The sequence below is a fragment of the Artemia sp. Qi Xiang Cuo genome, chromosome 12 (assembly GCF_049724085.1).
Source record: "Artemia sp. Qi Xiang Cuo chromosome 12, ASM4972408v1, whole genome shotgun sequence".
Lineage (NCBI taxonomy): Eukaryota > Metazoa > Arthropoda > Branchiopoda > Anostraca > Artemiidae > Artemia > Artemia sp. Qi Xiang Cuo.
This window is the reverse complement of record NC_142805.1, coordinates 36,601,683-36,620,490: the sequence shown is the minus strand read 5'-3', so window position 1 is coordinate 36,620,490 and position 18,808 is coordinate 36,601,683. Positions and strand designations below refer to the sequence as shown.

The window sequence follows — 18,808 nt, the reverse complement described above, 5'->3', positions numbered from 1 at the left end:
TTTGGCAGTATCTCTGAGACCTATAGACCTACTGCAGGGGTAGCTAATCTGCAGCTTTTTCCAAAACTGAAATATTACAGCCAGTCTTACCAATTTTCCTCCAGAATTAAAACTCTAAAGACTGAAGTGAAATTGTAATACAAATAGGGTAAGACTACCAATAGTCAGCCACTTTCATCACTTTTTGACATTTAAACTACTCTAATTACTCTATTATACCACCTAGAAACTTAATTTTTTCAGTTAGATTTGCCTTTCTTTTCTGAACAAGCAGGGCATTAATTCAAATACTTTAGCTTGTACAGCACTACCTATTTTTAAATTTATCAAGAGGTGACATATTGGTAAATATCTAAGCCCCCACCCCTATTAGGCTATTACCAGTTCAGAGTATATATTTGCACATTAGGGGGATGGGGGTAATTTTATTTCTGATGTAAATGAGAGGTAAGTTTAAACTTTCCCCCCCCCCCCCTAATGTGTAAATATATACCCTGAATTGGTATATATATAGGGGTGGGGGCTAAAATTCATTTCTGACAAAAATGATAGTTATATTTGAAAAGAGCATAAAAAAGGCTTCAAATGGTATATTTACCTTATTTGTAGGCCTAACTCAATAATATGATTTGGTAAATATTTACCAACAAATCTGCTAATAGTCAGACATAGGAAATGCTCATTGAACAAAGTTATTATGCAATATTATATATTCCTGTCACCAATTGCTGTATAATATGTTGGGATAAATTTAAAAAAATTGTTATTATAAATTTGATTTTCAGAGAAGATAATTAGGCCTATTCAGATTAGAAACTGTGAGCAAGGAATAAGAGTATTGTATTTTCAATCTGTATTTATTGGTGAATAAAACTCTGAACTAATACTGTAAACCACCTCGTCAATTGGTTTTTAAAAGTAGGCTAAACTGATATCCAGGAAAAACAACATGAGGTCTGTAAGAAAAGACTTACAGAATCCAACAACATGACAGTAAATGAACAACATTAACAAGATCATCCAGATAACTAAAAAAAACTCTACAATTTTAAAAACCCTGTTCTCACCACACCAGTACTGGGAAGATAAGAAACTTTGGAAGGTAATTTATATTTACAGTTTGGAGAATTGCCTATTCTCACTTCAAGGCTGGGCACACGTAAGGCCTGTTTTTTAATGGAATGATTCCGCAAAAATTAGGACAAGTTCTCGAATCGCGTGTTTTCTTTAAATATTTTTACGTTTTATTAAGGAATAATTCCAGTCCTGTCCAACCAAGATAGGAATAGCAAGAACTTGCTCATGTAGCTGATTTCCAAATCAGCGCCGATTTTAAAGGAAATCGGCGTCGATTTGAGGTTGAAAATTTTTCAACAGATTTACAAAATCAGCGCTGATTTTCATCATGATCATCACCAAAAAATAGGGATACAAATAAATAGTCAGCCAGAGGTATTTGTGGTGAAAGACCCGACTACTGAGCTTGAGAATTAAATTGAGAACTAAGCTAAGATTAATCAAGTAACTATTAATAGACTCCAGTTGACTATTTGTGTCCATGATTTTTTGTTTTGAAAATTTTGCGCAATAAATGTTTCTTTCAACCAAATGTTTCTTACCGCTTTCGTTTGTCCACTGATGCTGAAATCAGTTCCCGAAATCAGCTACATGTGCCTAGCCCTTTAATGACAGTTTGAAACTGTGAGCTAGGTTGCCGACAGCCGACACTTCAAAAGAATGGAAATCAAGGCCCAAAAAGAGAGATCGCTGCTCAAAAAGAGTGCAAAAAAAAAAATTACTCAGCCCCTCTCACTGTTCTGATAACTCTTATGTTATTTAGAAATAATTACAAATTATCCTGCGATCATTAAAAACATTGCTCTTAAATTTTTCGAATGTATTTAAAATGAAATCAGAAGGGCTCTCTACTTAAATGAATCTCTAAATAATGAGTTATATAATAATTCTCATTCTTTTTATAGCTAAAAGGTAATACTCTGCTAGAAAATGTGCATGTGTTCATTTTGATCGCTTAGACCCTTAAGTTAACTTCATAAAATATTTAGATAAAGTTTTGTCTCCATACATTTTTTATTGCAATTAATACAGGTTCAAACCTGAGGAGAATATGCTTGGCTTTGATCGTCTGCAAAACGTGTCATGTATGCAATCCTCTAAGCCCAAGGAGTAAAACGAGGGTAGATATAGTGAATCATCAATACCTTCCCAGATTGTATTTTTGGCCCTGGATTTATTTCTGAAAGAGTAATTCACCTAACTCAACTATTTTCCAAGATAGCAAGAAGTCCCTAAACTAAAATTTCACCCCGTATTTTCACAGTGAACCTTTTTCTATCATTTTGATAGTATGGACCCCATCAAAAATAAATTCTTGGGGCCCTGACTGGTAAAATTTTTATTTCAGATAAAATGGCTATCACAAGCCGAGATGGGACATTAACACTTTAAAATGATGTATAGACCTACAGTCTTTGCAGACTTTTATTAGTTCGACAGTAGACTTTGAAAAGGCTTATTCTAGTCGCTGCTTCTTTATCATCTTACTGGATATTCGCATTTACATTTTCAAAAAGAATGGTAGCGCCGAACATCTTTTGACTTCTCTTATTGAATTTCCACTTTCCATGTTTATACCTGTTCTTTTACTTTGACCCACTTCTTCTTAAATGACTGAAAGTGCTGGAAAGACTACCGGAGGAATGGGGAAGGTACAAGCAAAGATACAGAGATAATACAGGCTAGCAGTGGTATTTTTTGGACTCAAATAGTTTCATTTGAAGTTTTTTCTTTCGTTAGAACTTTTTCTATAATCGTTGCCCAAAACACTGCAAAAGGGAGTGATTTTAGCTTAAAAAATTGGCAAGAAGAGCGTAATTCCCGTCTGTCGAGGGAAAGAGTGTAATGAGGTAAAAGAAATGCAAAAACCGTGAAAGTCTATAAGTTGGCAGCCCCGTCATTGTCAGTTTTGCCATTAGCCACTAGCTCAGGAGAAAAGATCCATGGTAAGCGTAGTCTATTGCCGAAGGGACCAAAAATGTGTCGCTCGCCACATTTAGCGTCGCTCGTTTTCTGTGTTGTTTTCTTTGCTGGGCATCTGGCCCTAATAATCAGATAAATGTCCTTTTTTATAACTTAATATTGGCCCCCTCTAAATTCCTTGTTTTATCCCAGGCTCTAGCTATTAATCAAAAGTCTTTTGTTCCTTATTAGGTCCCCAGAGCCGAATTTAAAGTTTTGACACATCTAGGCCCAAGCGTTTTCACCGCTTCGTTTTTGAAAATTTTTGGAGGAAACCCACGAAAATTTGAGGATAGTGGATGCACTGAACAGAACGCAACTGATGGGCCAAAAGTAATGAAAGAGACAGGTGATACTGAACTCTCAGCTGCCAATCTTGGGAGACATCTAACAATTTACAAGTGGCCAAGGAATTCCTGTGTTGTTTTAAATCACTTTTCTGTGAATAGGCAGCGTGGCGGCGGAGTGCACCTGGCACTTTGACGATATATACCATCAGTCCTGTTTTAGTTAAGGAGAAATCACTCAGTGATAATTTATCGCGCCCCCTAGTACTGTTAGCCCCTAGGCCCGAACCCGGAAGGCCTATTGGTAAATTCGGTCATGTAGGTCCCCCTAAGCTCTTTTCTTCTTTTTCCTTACTAATATGTCATGTCTCGGAGGGAACAGCTGCTAATTAAGACAAGTATAAAATTCGACTAGACTCGTCAACTAGACTACATCGAGGAGAATCAGACGGTTATAAAACTACGTGGTCGGATAAGATTCAGCTTCAATCGATAGTACATCGATTCTCAAGTCTACATGGCTAAGAATTGCGACTATTGGTCGTACTGTAGGGAAGAGACGGCCCCAGAGGGATCATGTATTTGTCTTTTTTTTCGGTTCCGTTCTATTTTGTTAGCAAAAGAATCAATAGGGCCGTTTTTTAGCACTAAGATCTTACATCTTTCTGCAAAGATTATCGTTTGCATAAAAACTACAAAAGATGTAAGATCTCAGTTCAAAGATTTCACTTTTAAGCGTTTTCTGACAAAAGATGTAAGATCTTAGCACATTGATGAGTGAAAATACGGCCCTAATAGTAAGTTTCGTACCCTTTTCAACTGTCTATGCTTTTTCTTCTTGCCTAGGTTATAGGTTCTGGGAAAATTGATGCGATCTTGTTGAAGGAGGGTACTCCTTTGCTATTGAGGTACCTTCTACAACGGCAAAGATCTGGAGGTGTGGCTCTTTAGATTTAGCCAGTTTTGTTAATATAGACAAGAGTACCGGTTCAGTTATGCTAAAGGTTTTCTCTTAACGACCAACCACCAAGTATAGTGTTCTGAAGTGACGTGCTAACAAAGACACCAAAGAGAGTTTTTCACCTCTTAGAGATGGGTTGGTTGGTTATAAGGACATTGCCGTACGATTCGTAATTTGTTTAGTTTCGTTTACATAGCATAAAGAGGGCACTTCAGTAGTCCTCGGGGCCCCTCCTTTAACATGAATACAATGAATAACCACTACCACAGCATCAGCCATATTCTTAATTTGCTGATCCAAGTTTTTGGATAACTGAATTTAGAAGTACTGCAGTAGCTATCAAGGAAATCAAAACTTTTTAGAGAAAATCATAGGCAGCGCAATGGTGCTGCCTAAGTTAAGAACGATGTCGGCAAAATGTATAATTTATTATTTTTTTTCCTTAATCAGGGTACTTCGTAAAGAAGGAGTTGTCGTAGAAACTTTTAAAGGGGCTCATTCAACCGAAAATGGAAAGGGTTAATTTCCTTTTTAATAGAAAATACATCCAATAAAAATTTTAAATTGCCATTTGTTCAAAAATAATCCCAAGATCACATAAAGAGGCCTTTAGGGTTGACAAAATCCCCCGAGTCTGGGGGCAAGGATTGTTAATTATGCCCCCAAGGGCATGTACATTTTTTATGGAAGGAATGGTCGTGTGAACTTTAGGAAAGGCTAATTTGGTTGAAAATTGGAAGTTCTAGCTCCCTTTTAAGAGTAAAAAGTGATGGAGGGCAACTAATCCCCGCCCCACCTACCCCTCCTTTCACCAAACGCATCTGATTGAAATTATGAGATAGTCATTTTGTTCAAAATAGTCCACAGAATCCAAAACAATGCCTCTTAGGTTGACACAACTCCCCAGAGCCCTAAGGTAAGGGTTATAAGTTATGTTCTGAGGACATATAATAATTTAATTTCAACCCTTCATACAAATACAGTGTAAATTTTCGAAGGAGTTATAAAAACGAAAGAAAAACAACGAAAAATCACACATCAAAACAAAATTAAACTGCGATAACTATGGAAGAGTGAAAAACAACGAAATCAAAATCACGATTTTACTGAACAAAACTAGCCAATGGAAAGTCGTGGACTGTTCTGTTTCGACTTTTGAAACGGGTACACAACTCATTCTTTTTCTTACTTATCTGAAAAATATGGTATCTCTGCGAGACATAAGAGTTTCTGAACCATATGGGAATTCCCAATAAATATTTGCAAAACCGAAAAAAATTTGAACAAATTCGGTTACGTTCGGTTTTACTAAAACAATTCCATAAAGAGGTTAAAAAAAGACATGTGGTGCGAACATGGCGTTACAGAGACGACCGAGTGTAATTTTGCCGAATTGACCTTTAGCTCGTGCTAATTTAACGTAAGTTTTCCAGTTTTTCTTTAAGTGCCACAATAACTAGATTTTTAGTAGCTTTGATAGAATACCCATATCGAAGTCCGAGATACTCAAACGTATCCATATAAGGGTTTATGGAATGGATGGTCATATAAACTTCGGATGGGGCTCATTTGATTTGGAATTAGAACTTATAGTGCCCTTTAAAATGTCAAAAATGATTTGAGGGCAACCACCACCCTCCCCACGCTCATCATTTCCCAAAACAAACATCCAAATAAAATTTTGAGACATCTACTTTTTCAGGATTGTTGAAAGGTTCAATAACAATGCGTTTGGGGATTTCAACCCTCTCCTCAGTCCTCAGGGCAAGGGCAGTAAGTTAGGCAATTTTTTTCATTGTTTAAGTATACTATATGATATTGAGAAAGGTATGCATGTTTGACCTCTGCTTTCCCAAAATGCAAAGAGCATTCAGGTGAGTCTTTCAGGGAATGTTGAGGGGAGTGTTGAACCGAATAAACACACGTTATGTGTCTATGGGTTGTCAAAAGGGGGTAACTCAGGAACGACTGAGTATATTAATTTGGAACTTTCAGGAAATGATCAGGGAGATGACCAAATAGGCAATATTTGCACGCTGCTCCTACTACTACAACTACCACTGCTACCACAACCAGGGGCGTCACTAGCCTTTTATCTTTGGGAGGGTGGACGTCGAAAATGTACCGACGAATTTGGGTAGGTACCGATGGCAGCCGACATTTTTTACATCGTTTTTTAGGTGTTAAAATAATGTTTACTAGTTGCGGAAAACTTTCATGTATTGTAGAGAAAAACTCAAGTATAAAAGCAAAATCAAGACTTACTTTACTTAACCTTGCAATTCTATGGGCTCATGTATTAGCAAAATATGTCAGCTGTTTTCAATATTTTGGAATGAAATAACAATATTTCCCAACAAGTTTTTTTCTCAGTAGAGCCACTAGAACACATTGAAAAATATCAAATTCTGCAAGGCTCCACCCGACAAGTCGTTTTCTAAGTGGCAAGTTGGTTTCTGTCAACTTCGCGCAGATGGAGCAGTCAATTTTGTCGTCTTTGTCCGACAGAAGTCTTTTATGACACAGTAATGAACCGACAAAATATTAAGTTTTTGTTGACTTCACGCAGATCAAGCAGTAAATTTTCGCAGTCCTTCGCTCGATTGAAGTCTTTCATGACATTATATTGGACCGAATATATATCAGGTTTCGTAGGGCTCAGCTCAACAAGTCGTTTTCTAGGGGGGGGGGGCAATTGGTTTTTGTCAACTTTACGCAGATGAAGCAGTAAATTTTGTTGTTCTTCGCCCGACGAAAGTCTTTTATGACATTACATTAGACCGACAAAATACCAAGTTTTGTAGGGTCCGCTCGACTAGTCGTTTTTTAGGGGGCCAATAGGATTTTGTCGACTTCGCGCACATGAAGTAGTAAGTTTCGCCGGCCTGCGCCCGGCGAAATCCCTTTCAGAAGCTTCACTTTGCGCCAAAAGATAGCGACTTTTCTTGGGCTTCACCCAACAAAAGTCCTTTCTGAGGACCTTTACGGGGGGGGGAGTCTCCCCATCCCCCCTTAGTGGCGCCCCTGACCAAAACTGCTACTACTAACACTACTGTCATTAAAATTACTACTTCTGTAGTGAGTACTACTAAGGCTGAAGATATTGAAATAAACATCCGATGAAACGTAAAGGGGAAAGTTGAACTAAATCAAAACATACTATGTTCATACAGATTACTGCTACGGGGGTATCAGCAAAATTTTTGGAACGGGTTATCGTATCAAGAGAAAACTTCTGGGGCATCATGAGTAGGATGTTCAGCTAACCAAAAGGCAAAATGTACCTGCTACTATTGTTTCTACTACTACCATTACTACTATGATACTATTACAATTAAGGCTACGCGTACGAAAGTAAAAATTTGACAGAATATCGAGGGCGAATTTGAAATAAATAAAAAAACACTTTTGCATGCAGATTGTCAAAAGGGCGTATCTCAAGAATGAATCTTGGCATTAAGTTGGAACTTTCAGAGAATACTTGAAGGAGAATATCAATTGACCAAAATTTAATATATGAATGTCACTACTAGCACTAATATCATTGCTACTTTTACTAATACTACTACTGCTACTAAACTATTCCAACTACAACTTCAATTGGGACAACTTATAAGGCTTAGAGTGTTGAGATGAAAAGGGCGTCAAAAGAGCACATCAGCAATATTTTTGGAACGGCTTGCCTCGTCAAGGTGAAACTCCTGGGGCATCAAGAAAGGGATGTTCAACTGACCTATGTTCAAAAGTCAAGATGTATATGCAAGATGTACTGCAACTACTTCTCCTGCTACCACCGCAGCTACGTTGATACTAGTACTATTAAGGTTAAGTCTATGAAGGTAAAATTTGAGAGAATATTGATGGCAAATTCGAACTAACAAAAGACAATATATGTATTTAGATTGTCAAAAGAGCTTATCTTAAAAATTGATTTGTGTATTAAATCGGAACTCTCAGAGAATGCTTAAAGGGGAAGATCAATTGACCAAACGGCAGTACTACTAACACTTCTACCACTGCTACATTTACCACTACTACTACTACTATTACTATTGCTCCAACTACTACTTCTATTGCAACTACTAGTAAGGCTAAGAGCATTAAGATGAAAATTCCAAGAAGTGTATGAATATGCAGGTTATCAAAAAGACATATCGACAATGTCGTAGCAATGTCTAATTGTATTAAGTTGAGTAATAATGCTACTACTGAGACTACTATTACAACTATACTTAAGGGTATGAAAATAAAATTTTCAGGGAGTTTTTAAAGGGGAAGGTAAAACCAAAGGTGCTATGCCCATATTGCAACTACAACTATTGCTGCTACACAAGCTATGGGTATTAAGGTGAAGCATTCAAGGAATATTTAGGCGGATGTTGAACTAAATCAAAACGAAGTATGATCATGTAGATTCTCAAAAGGGTGACAGAGCAATATCACAATAACGGCTTACATTATTAAGTTAGACCTTTCAGGGTAAGCTGCGGCGGATTTTGAATTAGACAAAAGGTACTATGTGAATACTTTTAATACTACTTCGACGGTTAATGGAACTAATGACACTAAGGACGTTAAATTGAAATTTTTAAGGACCGTTTAGGGGTAGTTTCAGTTAAACGAAAAAATATATGCATGTAGGTATTAAAAGGGCATATAAGCAATATCATAGGCAGTGCTGCTCTATCATAGTTAGTAATATCATTGATATTTTAAAGGAGCTAATTTGATTGGTAGTTATAAGTTCTAGTGCCCCTTTTAAGAGTCAAAAGTGATTAGAGGACAAGCAGCCTTCCTATTTAGCCCATAATTTTCCAAGCATTTCCAATCAAAATTTTGAGACGGTTCATCTCTAAACATCTCTGGCTTAAAAAACAGTTTTATGAAAAGGTTTTTTCATATTTTGGACAGCTAAGATTCAATTTAGGCGGAACTCCAAGACTACCCGCCGACGAATTATCTCCAAACCTGTCAAAGTTATAAATTTATTTATTTATCAAAATTATGTATCACTGCACTAATAAAAATCATTGTTTCAAATAAAATTCACATAATTGTTCAACATCATCCATTAAGAACTGTAGAAAGCAAATCCTGAAAAAAAAGGAAACAAAATAAGAGAAAGTATTTGTTTTACCCCCTATTTTACGCATTAGTTTTTACATACAGTGTTAGTTTAGTTTGTTTAGAGACATAAGCAGAAAACATCCCTAGGGTCAAAAGGCTAGAGCTGAAAAAAGACGACTCATGTCAACAATAATAGACAAGAAAAAATAAGCGCTGCCTAAGTAAAGAACGATGTTGACACAATGTACTATTTATTATTTTTTTCCCCTTTAGACCAGGGTACTTCGTATCGAAGGAGTTGTCGTAGAAATTTCGAAAAGGGCTCATTCGATTGGAAATTGGAATGTCTAGTGCCCTTTTTAATAGTCAAAAGTGATTGGAAGGCAGCTAGCACCCCTTCCACACCCACTATTTCCCCAAACACATCCAATCAATATTTTGAGATGGCCATTTTGTTCAACGTAGTTGATTTCAAGATAGAAATTATATTTTCAGGAGGACACTCCCCCCACAGCCCTCAGGGCAAGGGTTGTAAAGTTATGCCCTGGGAACATATAAAGTTTTTATAGGAAGCTTTGTCGTAGAAACTTCAAAAAGGGCTCAACCGATTGGAAATTCACAGGACTAGTGCCCTTTTTAATAGTCGAAATTGTTTGGAGGGCAACTAACCCCCCTCTCGCGCCCACCTTTTCCCCAAAAACATCCAATCAAAATTTTGATATGGCTATTTTGTTCAACATAGTTGAAAGTTCTAGAAATTAGGTCTTTGAGGATGACAACCCCCCCCCCCCCCCCCTACAGCCCTAACACCCCTTCCACGCCCACCATTTCCCCAAAACACATCAAATCAAAATTTTTAGATAGCCATTTTCTTCAACACAGTTGAAAGTTCTGGAAATTATATCTTTGAGCAGGACACTCCCCCCAGAGTCTTCAGGGCAAGGGTTAGAAGTTATGCCCTGGGGGCATATAAGGTTTTTATTGAAAGCTTTGTCGTTGAAACCTGAAAAAAGGGCTCATTTGAATAGAAATTCAAAGGGCTAGTGCCCCTTTTAACAGTCTAAAGTGATTGGAGGGCAACTAATCCCCGTCTCACGCCCACCTTTCCCCAAACACATCCAATCGATATTCTTAGATAGCCATTTTGTTCAACGTAGTTGAAAGTTTGGAAATTAGGTCTTTGAGGATGACAACCCCCCCAGCCCTCAGGGGGAGGGTTTTAAGTTATGCCCTGGGGGCACATAAGGTCCTTATAGAAAGCGTTGTCGTAGAAACTTCAAAAAGGGCTCATTCAATTGGAAATTGAAATGGCTAGTGCCCTTTTTAATAGTTGAAAATGATTGGGAGGCAACCAACCCTCTCTCACACCCACCATTTTCCCAAACACATACAATCATGAGACAGTCATGAAAATTTTGAGATAGCCATTTTTCTCAATGTAGCTGAAAGTTCTGGAAATTATGTTTTTGAGGATGACCCCCCCCCCCCCAAAGCCCTTAGGGCAAGGGTTGTAAGTTATGCCCTGGGGGAATATACAGTTTTTATAGAAAGTTTGGTGGTAGAAAATTCAAAAAGGGCTCATTTGATTGGAAATTGAAAGGGCTAGTGCCGTTTTTAATAGTCGAAAGTGAATGGAGAGCAACTGACCTACCTCTCACGCCCATCATTTCCCCAAACATATTCAATCAAAGTTTAGAGATAGCCATTTTGTTCAACGTAGTTGAAAGTTCTGGAAATTATGTATTTGATGATGACAAACCCCCAGAACTCCCAGGGCAAAGGTTTTAAGTTATGCCCTGGGGGCATATAAGGTTTTTTCATAGATAGCGTTTGCGTAGAAACTTCAAAAGAGGTTCATTTAATTGGAAATTGAGCTAGTGCCCTTTTTAGTAGTAGAAAGAGATTGGAGGGTAATTAACATCCTCTCACGCTCAACCTTTGCCCAAACACATCCAATCAAAATTTTGAGATAGCCATTTTCTTGAACGTAGTTGAAAGTTCTGTAAATTAGGTCTTTGAGGATGACACCCCCCCCCCAAAGCCCTCAGGGCTAAGGTTGTAAGTTATGCCCTGGGGGCATATAAGATTCTTATAGAAATTTTTGTGGTAGAAGCTTCAAAAAGGGTTCATTCGATTGGAAATTAAAAAGATTAGTGCCTTTTTTATTAGTAAAAGGTGATTAGAGGGTAAATGCCCCCTCACGCCCATCATTTCTCCAAACACTTCCTATCAAAAATTTTAGAGAGCCATTTTGTTCAGCATATCAGAACGGTCTGAAAATTATGTCTTAGAGAATAACAAAACCTCCAGCCCTTAGGGTAAAGGTTGCAAATTATGCCCTGGGGACATATAAGATTTTTATAGAAAGCAAGGTCATATAAACTTCGGAGGGGGCTCGTTGGATTGGTAATAAGACGCTCTAGTGTTCTTTTTAAGAGTCAAAGTAATTGGAGGGCAGCAACCCCCCCCCCCCCCCACACCCACACGTCGTATTTTCCCGAAATGCATCTAGTAGAAATTTTGAGATAGCCATTCAATTCAAAATGGTCTAAATACCACATAACAAGGCCTTTGGGCTTGAAACAATCCCCATAGATTAGGGGCAAGAGTAAGCTATGCCCAGGGGGTATTTAAGGTTATCATGGAAGGAATGGTTGTTTAACTTTAGAAGAGGCTCAGTCTTTTTCAGTCCCCCCTGAAAAAGACTATGTCAATATAAAACGAACAGAAATTAATTAAAACAAACTTTTTCAACAAAATAAGTTTTTAAAAAAAAGTATAGAACTCCATTAAACCAAGATGAACAAACATAGAATCAAATAATCTACAAAATATACAACTACCACAAATCAGTATCAATAAATAAACGAAACCCAAAAAAAACAGAAATTAAAATAAAAAAAGAGTCAAAGTCAAAACGAGCAGAAATTAATATGAGTGGGGTTCTAAACCCCAAGCTTTCTAAAAGCCAGAATATAATTTTTACTTTACTGAAAAAATTCTTTTAAATTTTTTTACTTTTCTAACTTTAAGAAATCAAAAATCAATTAAGATTTTAAGGAATAAATATCAGCATATGTATATTAAACTGACAATGCAAATTTTTTTCAGCAAGTTCATTTGAATTTTTTTCAGTCAAGTACAAATTACATTCTGACTTTTAGAAAGCTTGGGGTTTAGAACCCTACTCATATTAATTTCTTCTCGTTTTGAGTATGACTCTTATTTATTTTAATTTTGTTTGTTTTGGGTTTCATTTATTTATTGATACTGATTTGTGGTAGTTGTATTCTTGGTAGATTATTTGATTTTATTTTTGTTCATTTTGGTTTAATGGGAGTTCTTTACTTAAAAAAAACAACTTATTTTGTTGAAAAGTTTTTTTAAATTAATTATTATAAAAGCTTAATAAACTTTTAAAAATCAAAATTAAAGCAATAAGGTGTATGAAAAAGGTAATATTTTGTTACAAAGAGCTGGCTAAGATATGACCCACACGTGATGAACAGCCAAATACAAATTAGAAACGGCCCAACTAAATTTAAGATTTCTAAGCAGACATATTTGTCTCAGAGAAATATATGGAAGGAATGAAGAACCTGGTTGTATCTTTTAGAATATGTCATTTGAACAAGAAAATGGCGCAGCTGATAATTCATTGAAATTATCTACGTGCCAATCGGGAGAAATTTGACTCATTTATGTGACTGCAAAATCACAAAATGATCTCTTTAATGCCATCCTTTGTCAATAATTCGTACTCATATGATCAGTGGAGAAAAAATTTACTGACAGCCAGAAACCTCCAGAGATAGGCAAATCGTTCTCCAACATGTTTTTTTTTTGTTTGTTTGCGCGTGTGTCAAAACGGAACAAATATAGAAGTGTCTGGATTTTGGAAACACTGTGCTTTCCTCTGTTACAAGTTAAAATCACCTAGAATAGACTTTCCCGTTAAATTGTATTCCAGCCTTTCCTATTAACACAAGCCTTCTGTCAAACTCTAGACTCCTGATGTATTTGCACATTAATATAATTTTTTCAAACGATTACCTGCGACAACTCTGTTATAAACGACACAAGATTAGAAGTAAGATTAAATAAATCATTATAAATGTAAAAAAAATGAAAAGAAAACGCAAGAAACATACAGATATAAACGTAATGCATACACGAAAGATTTTTAAAAGAGGGTGGAATGGGGTTAGAAGGATTTTTCTTTGACGAATTGAAATCACCAAATATTAGGCAGAAGTTTAAAGCACTTCGTACGGATGATTCATTTGAATCGATTTTACTCAGAGGGATTCAACTTTGATCGGGTGTCTAACAAGTGAGTGGATTTCTCTAAATCAAATGACTGCTGTAATCAGTGCCAATATGCACCGCTAATATTTCTAGAGACAACCACTTAGTCCGTTCAGTATATGACTCCAAAACAATAAGTTTGGTTTACACTTGAGTCATCCTAGCCAATATAAAGCTATAGAAAAAAAAAACATAAAAAAATATAATTACCAAACATTATTCAGCCAAAATAAGTGATCAATCCAACTCAATAATATCCGGTGATGGCGGTCGCACCATGGGGGGCTGAGGGGGCAGTGGTGGCACTGACATATTGTTCTGACTGGCACCTTGGGTGGCCGAGGTGGCATTTGTGGAACGTGTTACAGGCTCATCACTATCAGAATCAATTAGAATTACTTCCTCAACTTCTTTTGGCTTAACTTCAGTTTCTGCAGTTGTTGGTTGTGTTTGTTTTACTACTAAAACTTCATCAATATCATCTAAATCAAACACTTCTCCCTTATTGGCTGTCGATGAAACATTCGGCTTTGCTGAAAAAAATAATTCTCTCTGAGCTATCTTTAGTTCAATTGCCCTATGAATCTGGCACTTGGAAAGAAGTAACGAAAAAGGCACACTGATTCACATTTGCGAGCCACGATGGACAGTTGTAAGTTCTGTTGAAAGTTTTCATAACGTTTAACCAGCAAACGCAAGCAAAAAATGAATATGCAAAATTAAATAAATTATTCTTCTGTCGACCTATAGCAGCCAAGGGCATCAAAATGAAAACATTTTCATATCCTGGATCCGTCTTAGGTCCATTCATACCTACTACATTCATACATACGTACTTATTCATGCCTGTATTCATACTATTCAAACTAGGATTTTCTACGGTTTTTCTTTGGCATTACAAAATTATGAAAAATGTTTGCTTTGGGCTGAGTTTTAGAGTTGTTACCACATTGAGCTGTCAAAAAATAGCGGAAAATAATTCGGTAGTTTGACAATGATTTTCCTGTTTACACAACAAGGTAGTCTTAAAGCCTAGGGGCATGGTTCACCACAAATTAATCAGTTGATATTTTAATAGACAATAACATTTAAATGCGTCAAGTCAGCTTGTGTTTTCGCTCCTGGTGTCTTAAGCGAGAAATGAATTCAGTACTTGCGCTTTAAATTATAAAAATTAAGTAATAAAAGTGATATTGGTTTTTCAAAGAAGATTTTAACAATAAACTAATGATTTTAATAAGAAACACTTTAATACATAGCATAGATTTTTAGCTATTCAATGATGTATATATCCCTTTTCAATTCCTATTTGAAACAAGCTGAAACACACACAGACACACACAAAGGAGACAGACAAACACACACACACAGACACACACACAGACAGACAGACACACAGACAGACACACAGACAGACACACAGACAGACAGACAGACAGACAGACAGACAGACACATAGACAGACAGACACACACACACACAGACAAACAGAAATACAGACACACAGACAGACAGAAAGACAAACAGAAAGACAGACACACAGACAGAACCACACAAAGAAAGACACACACACGCACACACAGACAGACACACACACACACAAACAGACATACACACAGACAGACAGACAGACAGATGGACACACACACACACACACACACACACACAGACACACACAAACACAGACAGACACATACACAGACAGACACACACACACACACAGACACACACACACAGACAGACACACACACAGACAGACACACACACAGACAGACAGACAGACAGACAGACACACACACAGACAGACACACAGACAGACAGACACACAGACAGACAAACACACACACAGACAGACACACAGACAGAGAGACACAAACACAGACTAAAAAAGAGACAGACAGACACACAAGAGACACAGACAAAACCAGTGTTAAAAACACACACACAGAAAAAAAAAACACACACACACAGAAAAACACACAGAACCACACACAGAACAGATCCACACACAGAAAGACAGACACACATACACATACACACACATACAGACACACACACACACACACAGACAGACAAACATACAGACAGACACACACTCAGACAAACAAACACACACAGACAGACAGACACACACACACACAGACAGACACACACACATACAGACACACACACAGACAGACACACACACAGACAGTGTGACACACAGAGACAGAGACAAAGCCAGTGTGAAAAACACACACACCGAAAAAAACACACACACAAACACACAGAAAAACACACACACAGATACACATACACAGAAACACACAAACAGACACAAACAGTAACACACACACACAGACACACACACACACACACACACACACACACTCTGTTAGGGTTATATACTTACATAATTCTAATCATTCAGTCATTATTTTTTTTACCCCATTTACTACCAATTAATGGCAGCGCTTGTCTTTTGCTACAGCAGTCAGGAAATTTATACTTTCTAAAGCTCCACTAAATATTTACACTAAAAATTTACAAGTATTCCGCTGATTTTTCACACATTTTTTCTATTTGAAAACTTGGTGCCTATTAATTGTTAAAGCTACATAACTGTATAATGAGGTTTTTACACTAAAAATTGAGTTCCTGAATTTTCCTAATTTTTAAGGCATTTCATTTTTACTATCCTTGGTACTTTGAAAGCCCATTCACAAACAGATTTTTATCAAAACCAAGATTCATCTTGTTCCAATACAGGCTAGTACTTGCAATCAGATTTGAGCGTTAAAACACAACAAGATTGAGGATACAATTCAATCAGAATTTTCTTGAGAGTACTTTGACAGACAAACCTTTGCCAAGTTCAGACCAGCTAAAATATAGCTTTGTTTAAATCTGGATGCTTGGTAGATGTCTATTGCGAACAAATTCTGATTAAATGGATCCCAAATTATGAAAGGTCCAGCATTTAGATTTGATATTTCTTGTCGAGTTTTAATTTAGCAAGAAAAGCCTTACTTAGTAGTTCCACTCCCCATCATGATTTATCAAATTAAATTTACAGTGTCGTGATCTACTACATAATCTAAATAATGACGAAGACCACACTGCCTTTCCATCACACAAAAAAGAGAAGATAATGAGGAATTTTCTAAGACAGTGAATAAAGAAGCTGCACAATCTATTCAAATATTTCGGCTAAATATTCAATAGTGAACACAGTAAAAAGTGGAAACAGACTTATTCAAAAAATCAAATTTTTAACTAAAATCATAAATAAATTTATTTAAAAGAGTTCAATTTTCCTCTCCTAACATAGGTTCATCGAAGACCGAGTCTTAAGGCAAAGTACTTAAGGCAAAACTCATAATAGATAAGTAAAAACTCATAAGCAAAAGCAGATGTCCCAAGTATGATCTAAAATTCAATGTAAAACATACAATCTATATCTACCTTACTGGGACAAATTTGAGTAAAGGCTTTAAAGCCCTTGATAGGAAACATTTAATAAGATTTCTATCATTGATAGAAAAGACGGAGAATGTTTTTTTATTTATCTGGCCTGAAAATCCCCGTAATGATTTTGGCTATTTGGGTTTTAAAGTCGTTATGTCTATATTTTTTTAAGACCTAAAGTTTTTCTGGCTAGGATATTTTGGCATTATATTGTCTTTTTGATCAATGATACATTACGTGAAAACTGGAATAAACATTAATTACTTTATTTACGTATTTTTTCTGAATTAAACAGCAAAAAGGTGAGGGTTAATTTCATTTTCTCTTTTTAACTTTATAATATATAAAACCATTTACACAGATTAGTTCAGATTCACATTTGACAACTACTGTAAACGTCATTATTGTGAGACAAATATAATTCTTTTCAAATATCAGCATTGCAATCGGAATGACTACAGCTTAAGATATATTTAAAAAACCACAAGGATTAAAAACCCATTTCCAGCAGTCATAAATGAATAAAGTCAATAGACTAATACTATATTCCTGAAAGGGTACATGCCCTTTTCATATCAGCAATTCTACTCCCATTCCAAAGGAACATACTTTCAAAGGAAAAATAGACTGACTTCCACAAAAATTAAATTCTTCATACACCCATCAGAGGCTTTTCACAAAATTCATATTTAGAGGGATAATTCTGACACTGATCTCCCTCCACAATAACAGATTTATTTTTTTTTTTTAATCCTACCTTTTCAAAATTACAAGAAGTTATTAGCTTAATCTGTTTTTCATAAGGATATTTTCAATTCAAGCAATTCTTGGACCCAAGTCACTTATATGATAGTTACTTCTTTCATTTACTTACCACTGATCATTTTAGGCTCCCAAGAACTATCTATTTTCATTTCGATTTCAGTACAATCACTTGGCAGGAGTCTAGAGTCCAATACCATAGTAAAATATTCATCAATGATAAGAGTGTCGTAGAGGATGGCTTTGTCACAAACAGGGCACACCCAAGTGGGTTTCCTTTCATTCATTTGTAGAAACAAAGATGCATCAAAACATTGAAGATGAGAACAGGTCGTTGGTCGACATGGAATTGACATCCTCATCTTCCCTAAGGGACAGTTTAACGAAACACGTAGAGAAGTCAAGGCTATCTCAGAATCACTGTCCACCTAGGAATAAAATAACTATATTGTAAGGAAATTCCATACCCTGCCCCGTCCCGATGAAAAATCAGTCTAGTGATCTTCATACCATGTTAGGTTGATACCATACCAGTGCACAAAGGGGGCCAGAGAGGGGTTGGTTGCCCTCCAAACCCTTTCAACCCTTAAAACGGGCAATAGAACTTTCATTTTTCTAGTTGAAGAAGACCCTTACCAAGCTTCTGCGATTGGACCTTCCATACAAAGAGGTAGAAAAAAATGATACAAGGGAAGCAATTTGCTCTTCACTAATTCATCACTAGTGCGTTGACTGATAAGATACTTTTTCCATTCACAATGTGGTAAATACCTTAATAGAAGCTTTTTGCAATAGTAAGTTGCCTACAACCATTGGAAGGTAAAATACTCCTCCTCCCTCCTACTCTATTTTGGCTGCCAAAAATAACCCCAAAAATTTGGGGATAGGTTACCTCAAATAACCCATAAAAACAATTTTCAATTTTCCCCATTTAGCT

The 18,808-nt window shown here is 36.5% G+C and overlaps 2 protein-coding genes across 10 annotated transcripts in view; both read right to left on the bottom strand.

The window, feature by feature from the left end:
• LOC148946075 (adenine phosphoribosyltransferase-like) overlaps positions 1 to 1,551 on the bottom strand; it is a 29,195-nt gene extending 27,644 nt beyond the window's left edge. The window contains exon 1 of one of the 6 annotated variants that reach the window (XM_089098069.1): positions 1,527 to 1,551. The gene's annotated coding sequence lies outside the window, so the exon portion shown is untranslated. Of the gene's footprint in view, positions 1 to 897; positions 943 to 974; positions 1,031 to 1,067; positions 1,326 to 1,526 lie in introns of those variants that run through there. The other 5 variants (XM_089098067.1, XM_089098065.1, XM_089098066.1 and 2 more) reach the window with 5 other exon arrangements.
• Positions 1,552 to 9,258: 7,707 nt separating this feature from the next.
• The window catches only part of LOC148946074 (E3 SUMO-protein ligase PIAS1-like), a 32,945-nt gene continuing 23,395 nt past the window's right edge, over positions 9,259 to 18,808 (bottom strand). For all 4 annotated transcript variants that reach the window (XM_089098061.1, XM_089098064.1, XM_089098063.1 and 1 more), the window contains exons 3-5: positions 17,984 to 18,299; positions 13,873 to 14,195; positions 9,259 to 9,381 (exon numbers count right to left, since the gene is read on the bottom strand). In XM_089098061.1, coding sequence (XP_088954187.1) covers positions 13,900 to 14,195; positions 17,984 to 18,299 — 612 coding nt within the window. In that variant the 3' untranslated portion in view covers positions 9,259 to 9,381; positions 13,873 to 13,899. The remainder of the gene's footprint in view (positions 9,382 to 13,872; positions 14,196 to 17,983; positions 18,300 to 18,808) is intronic.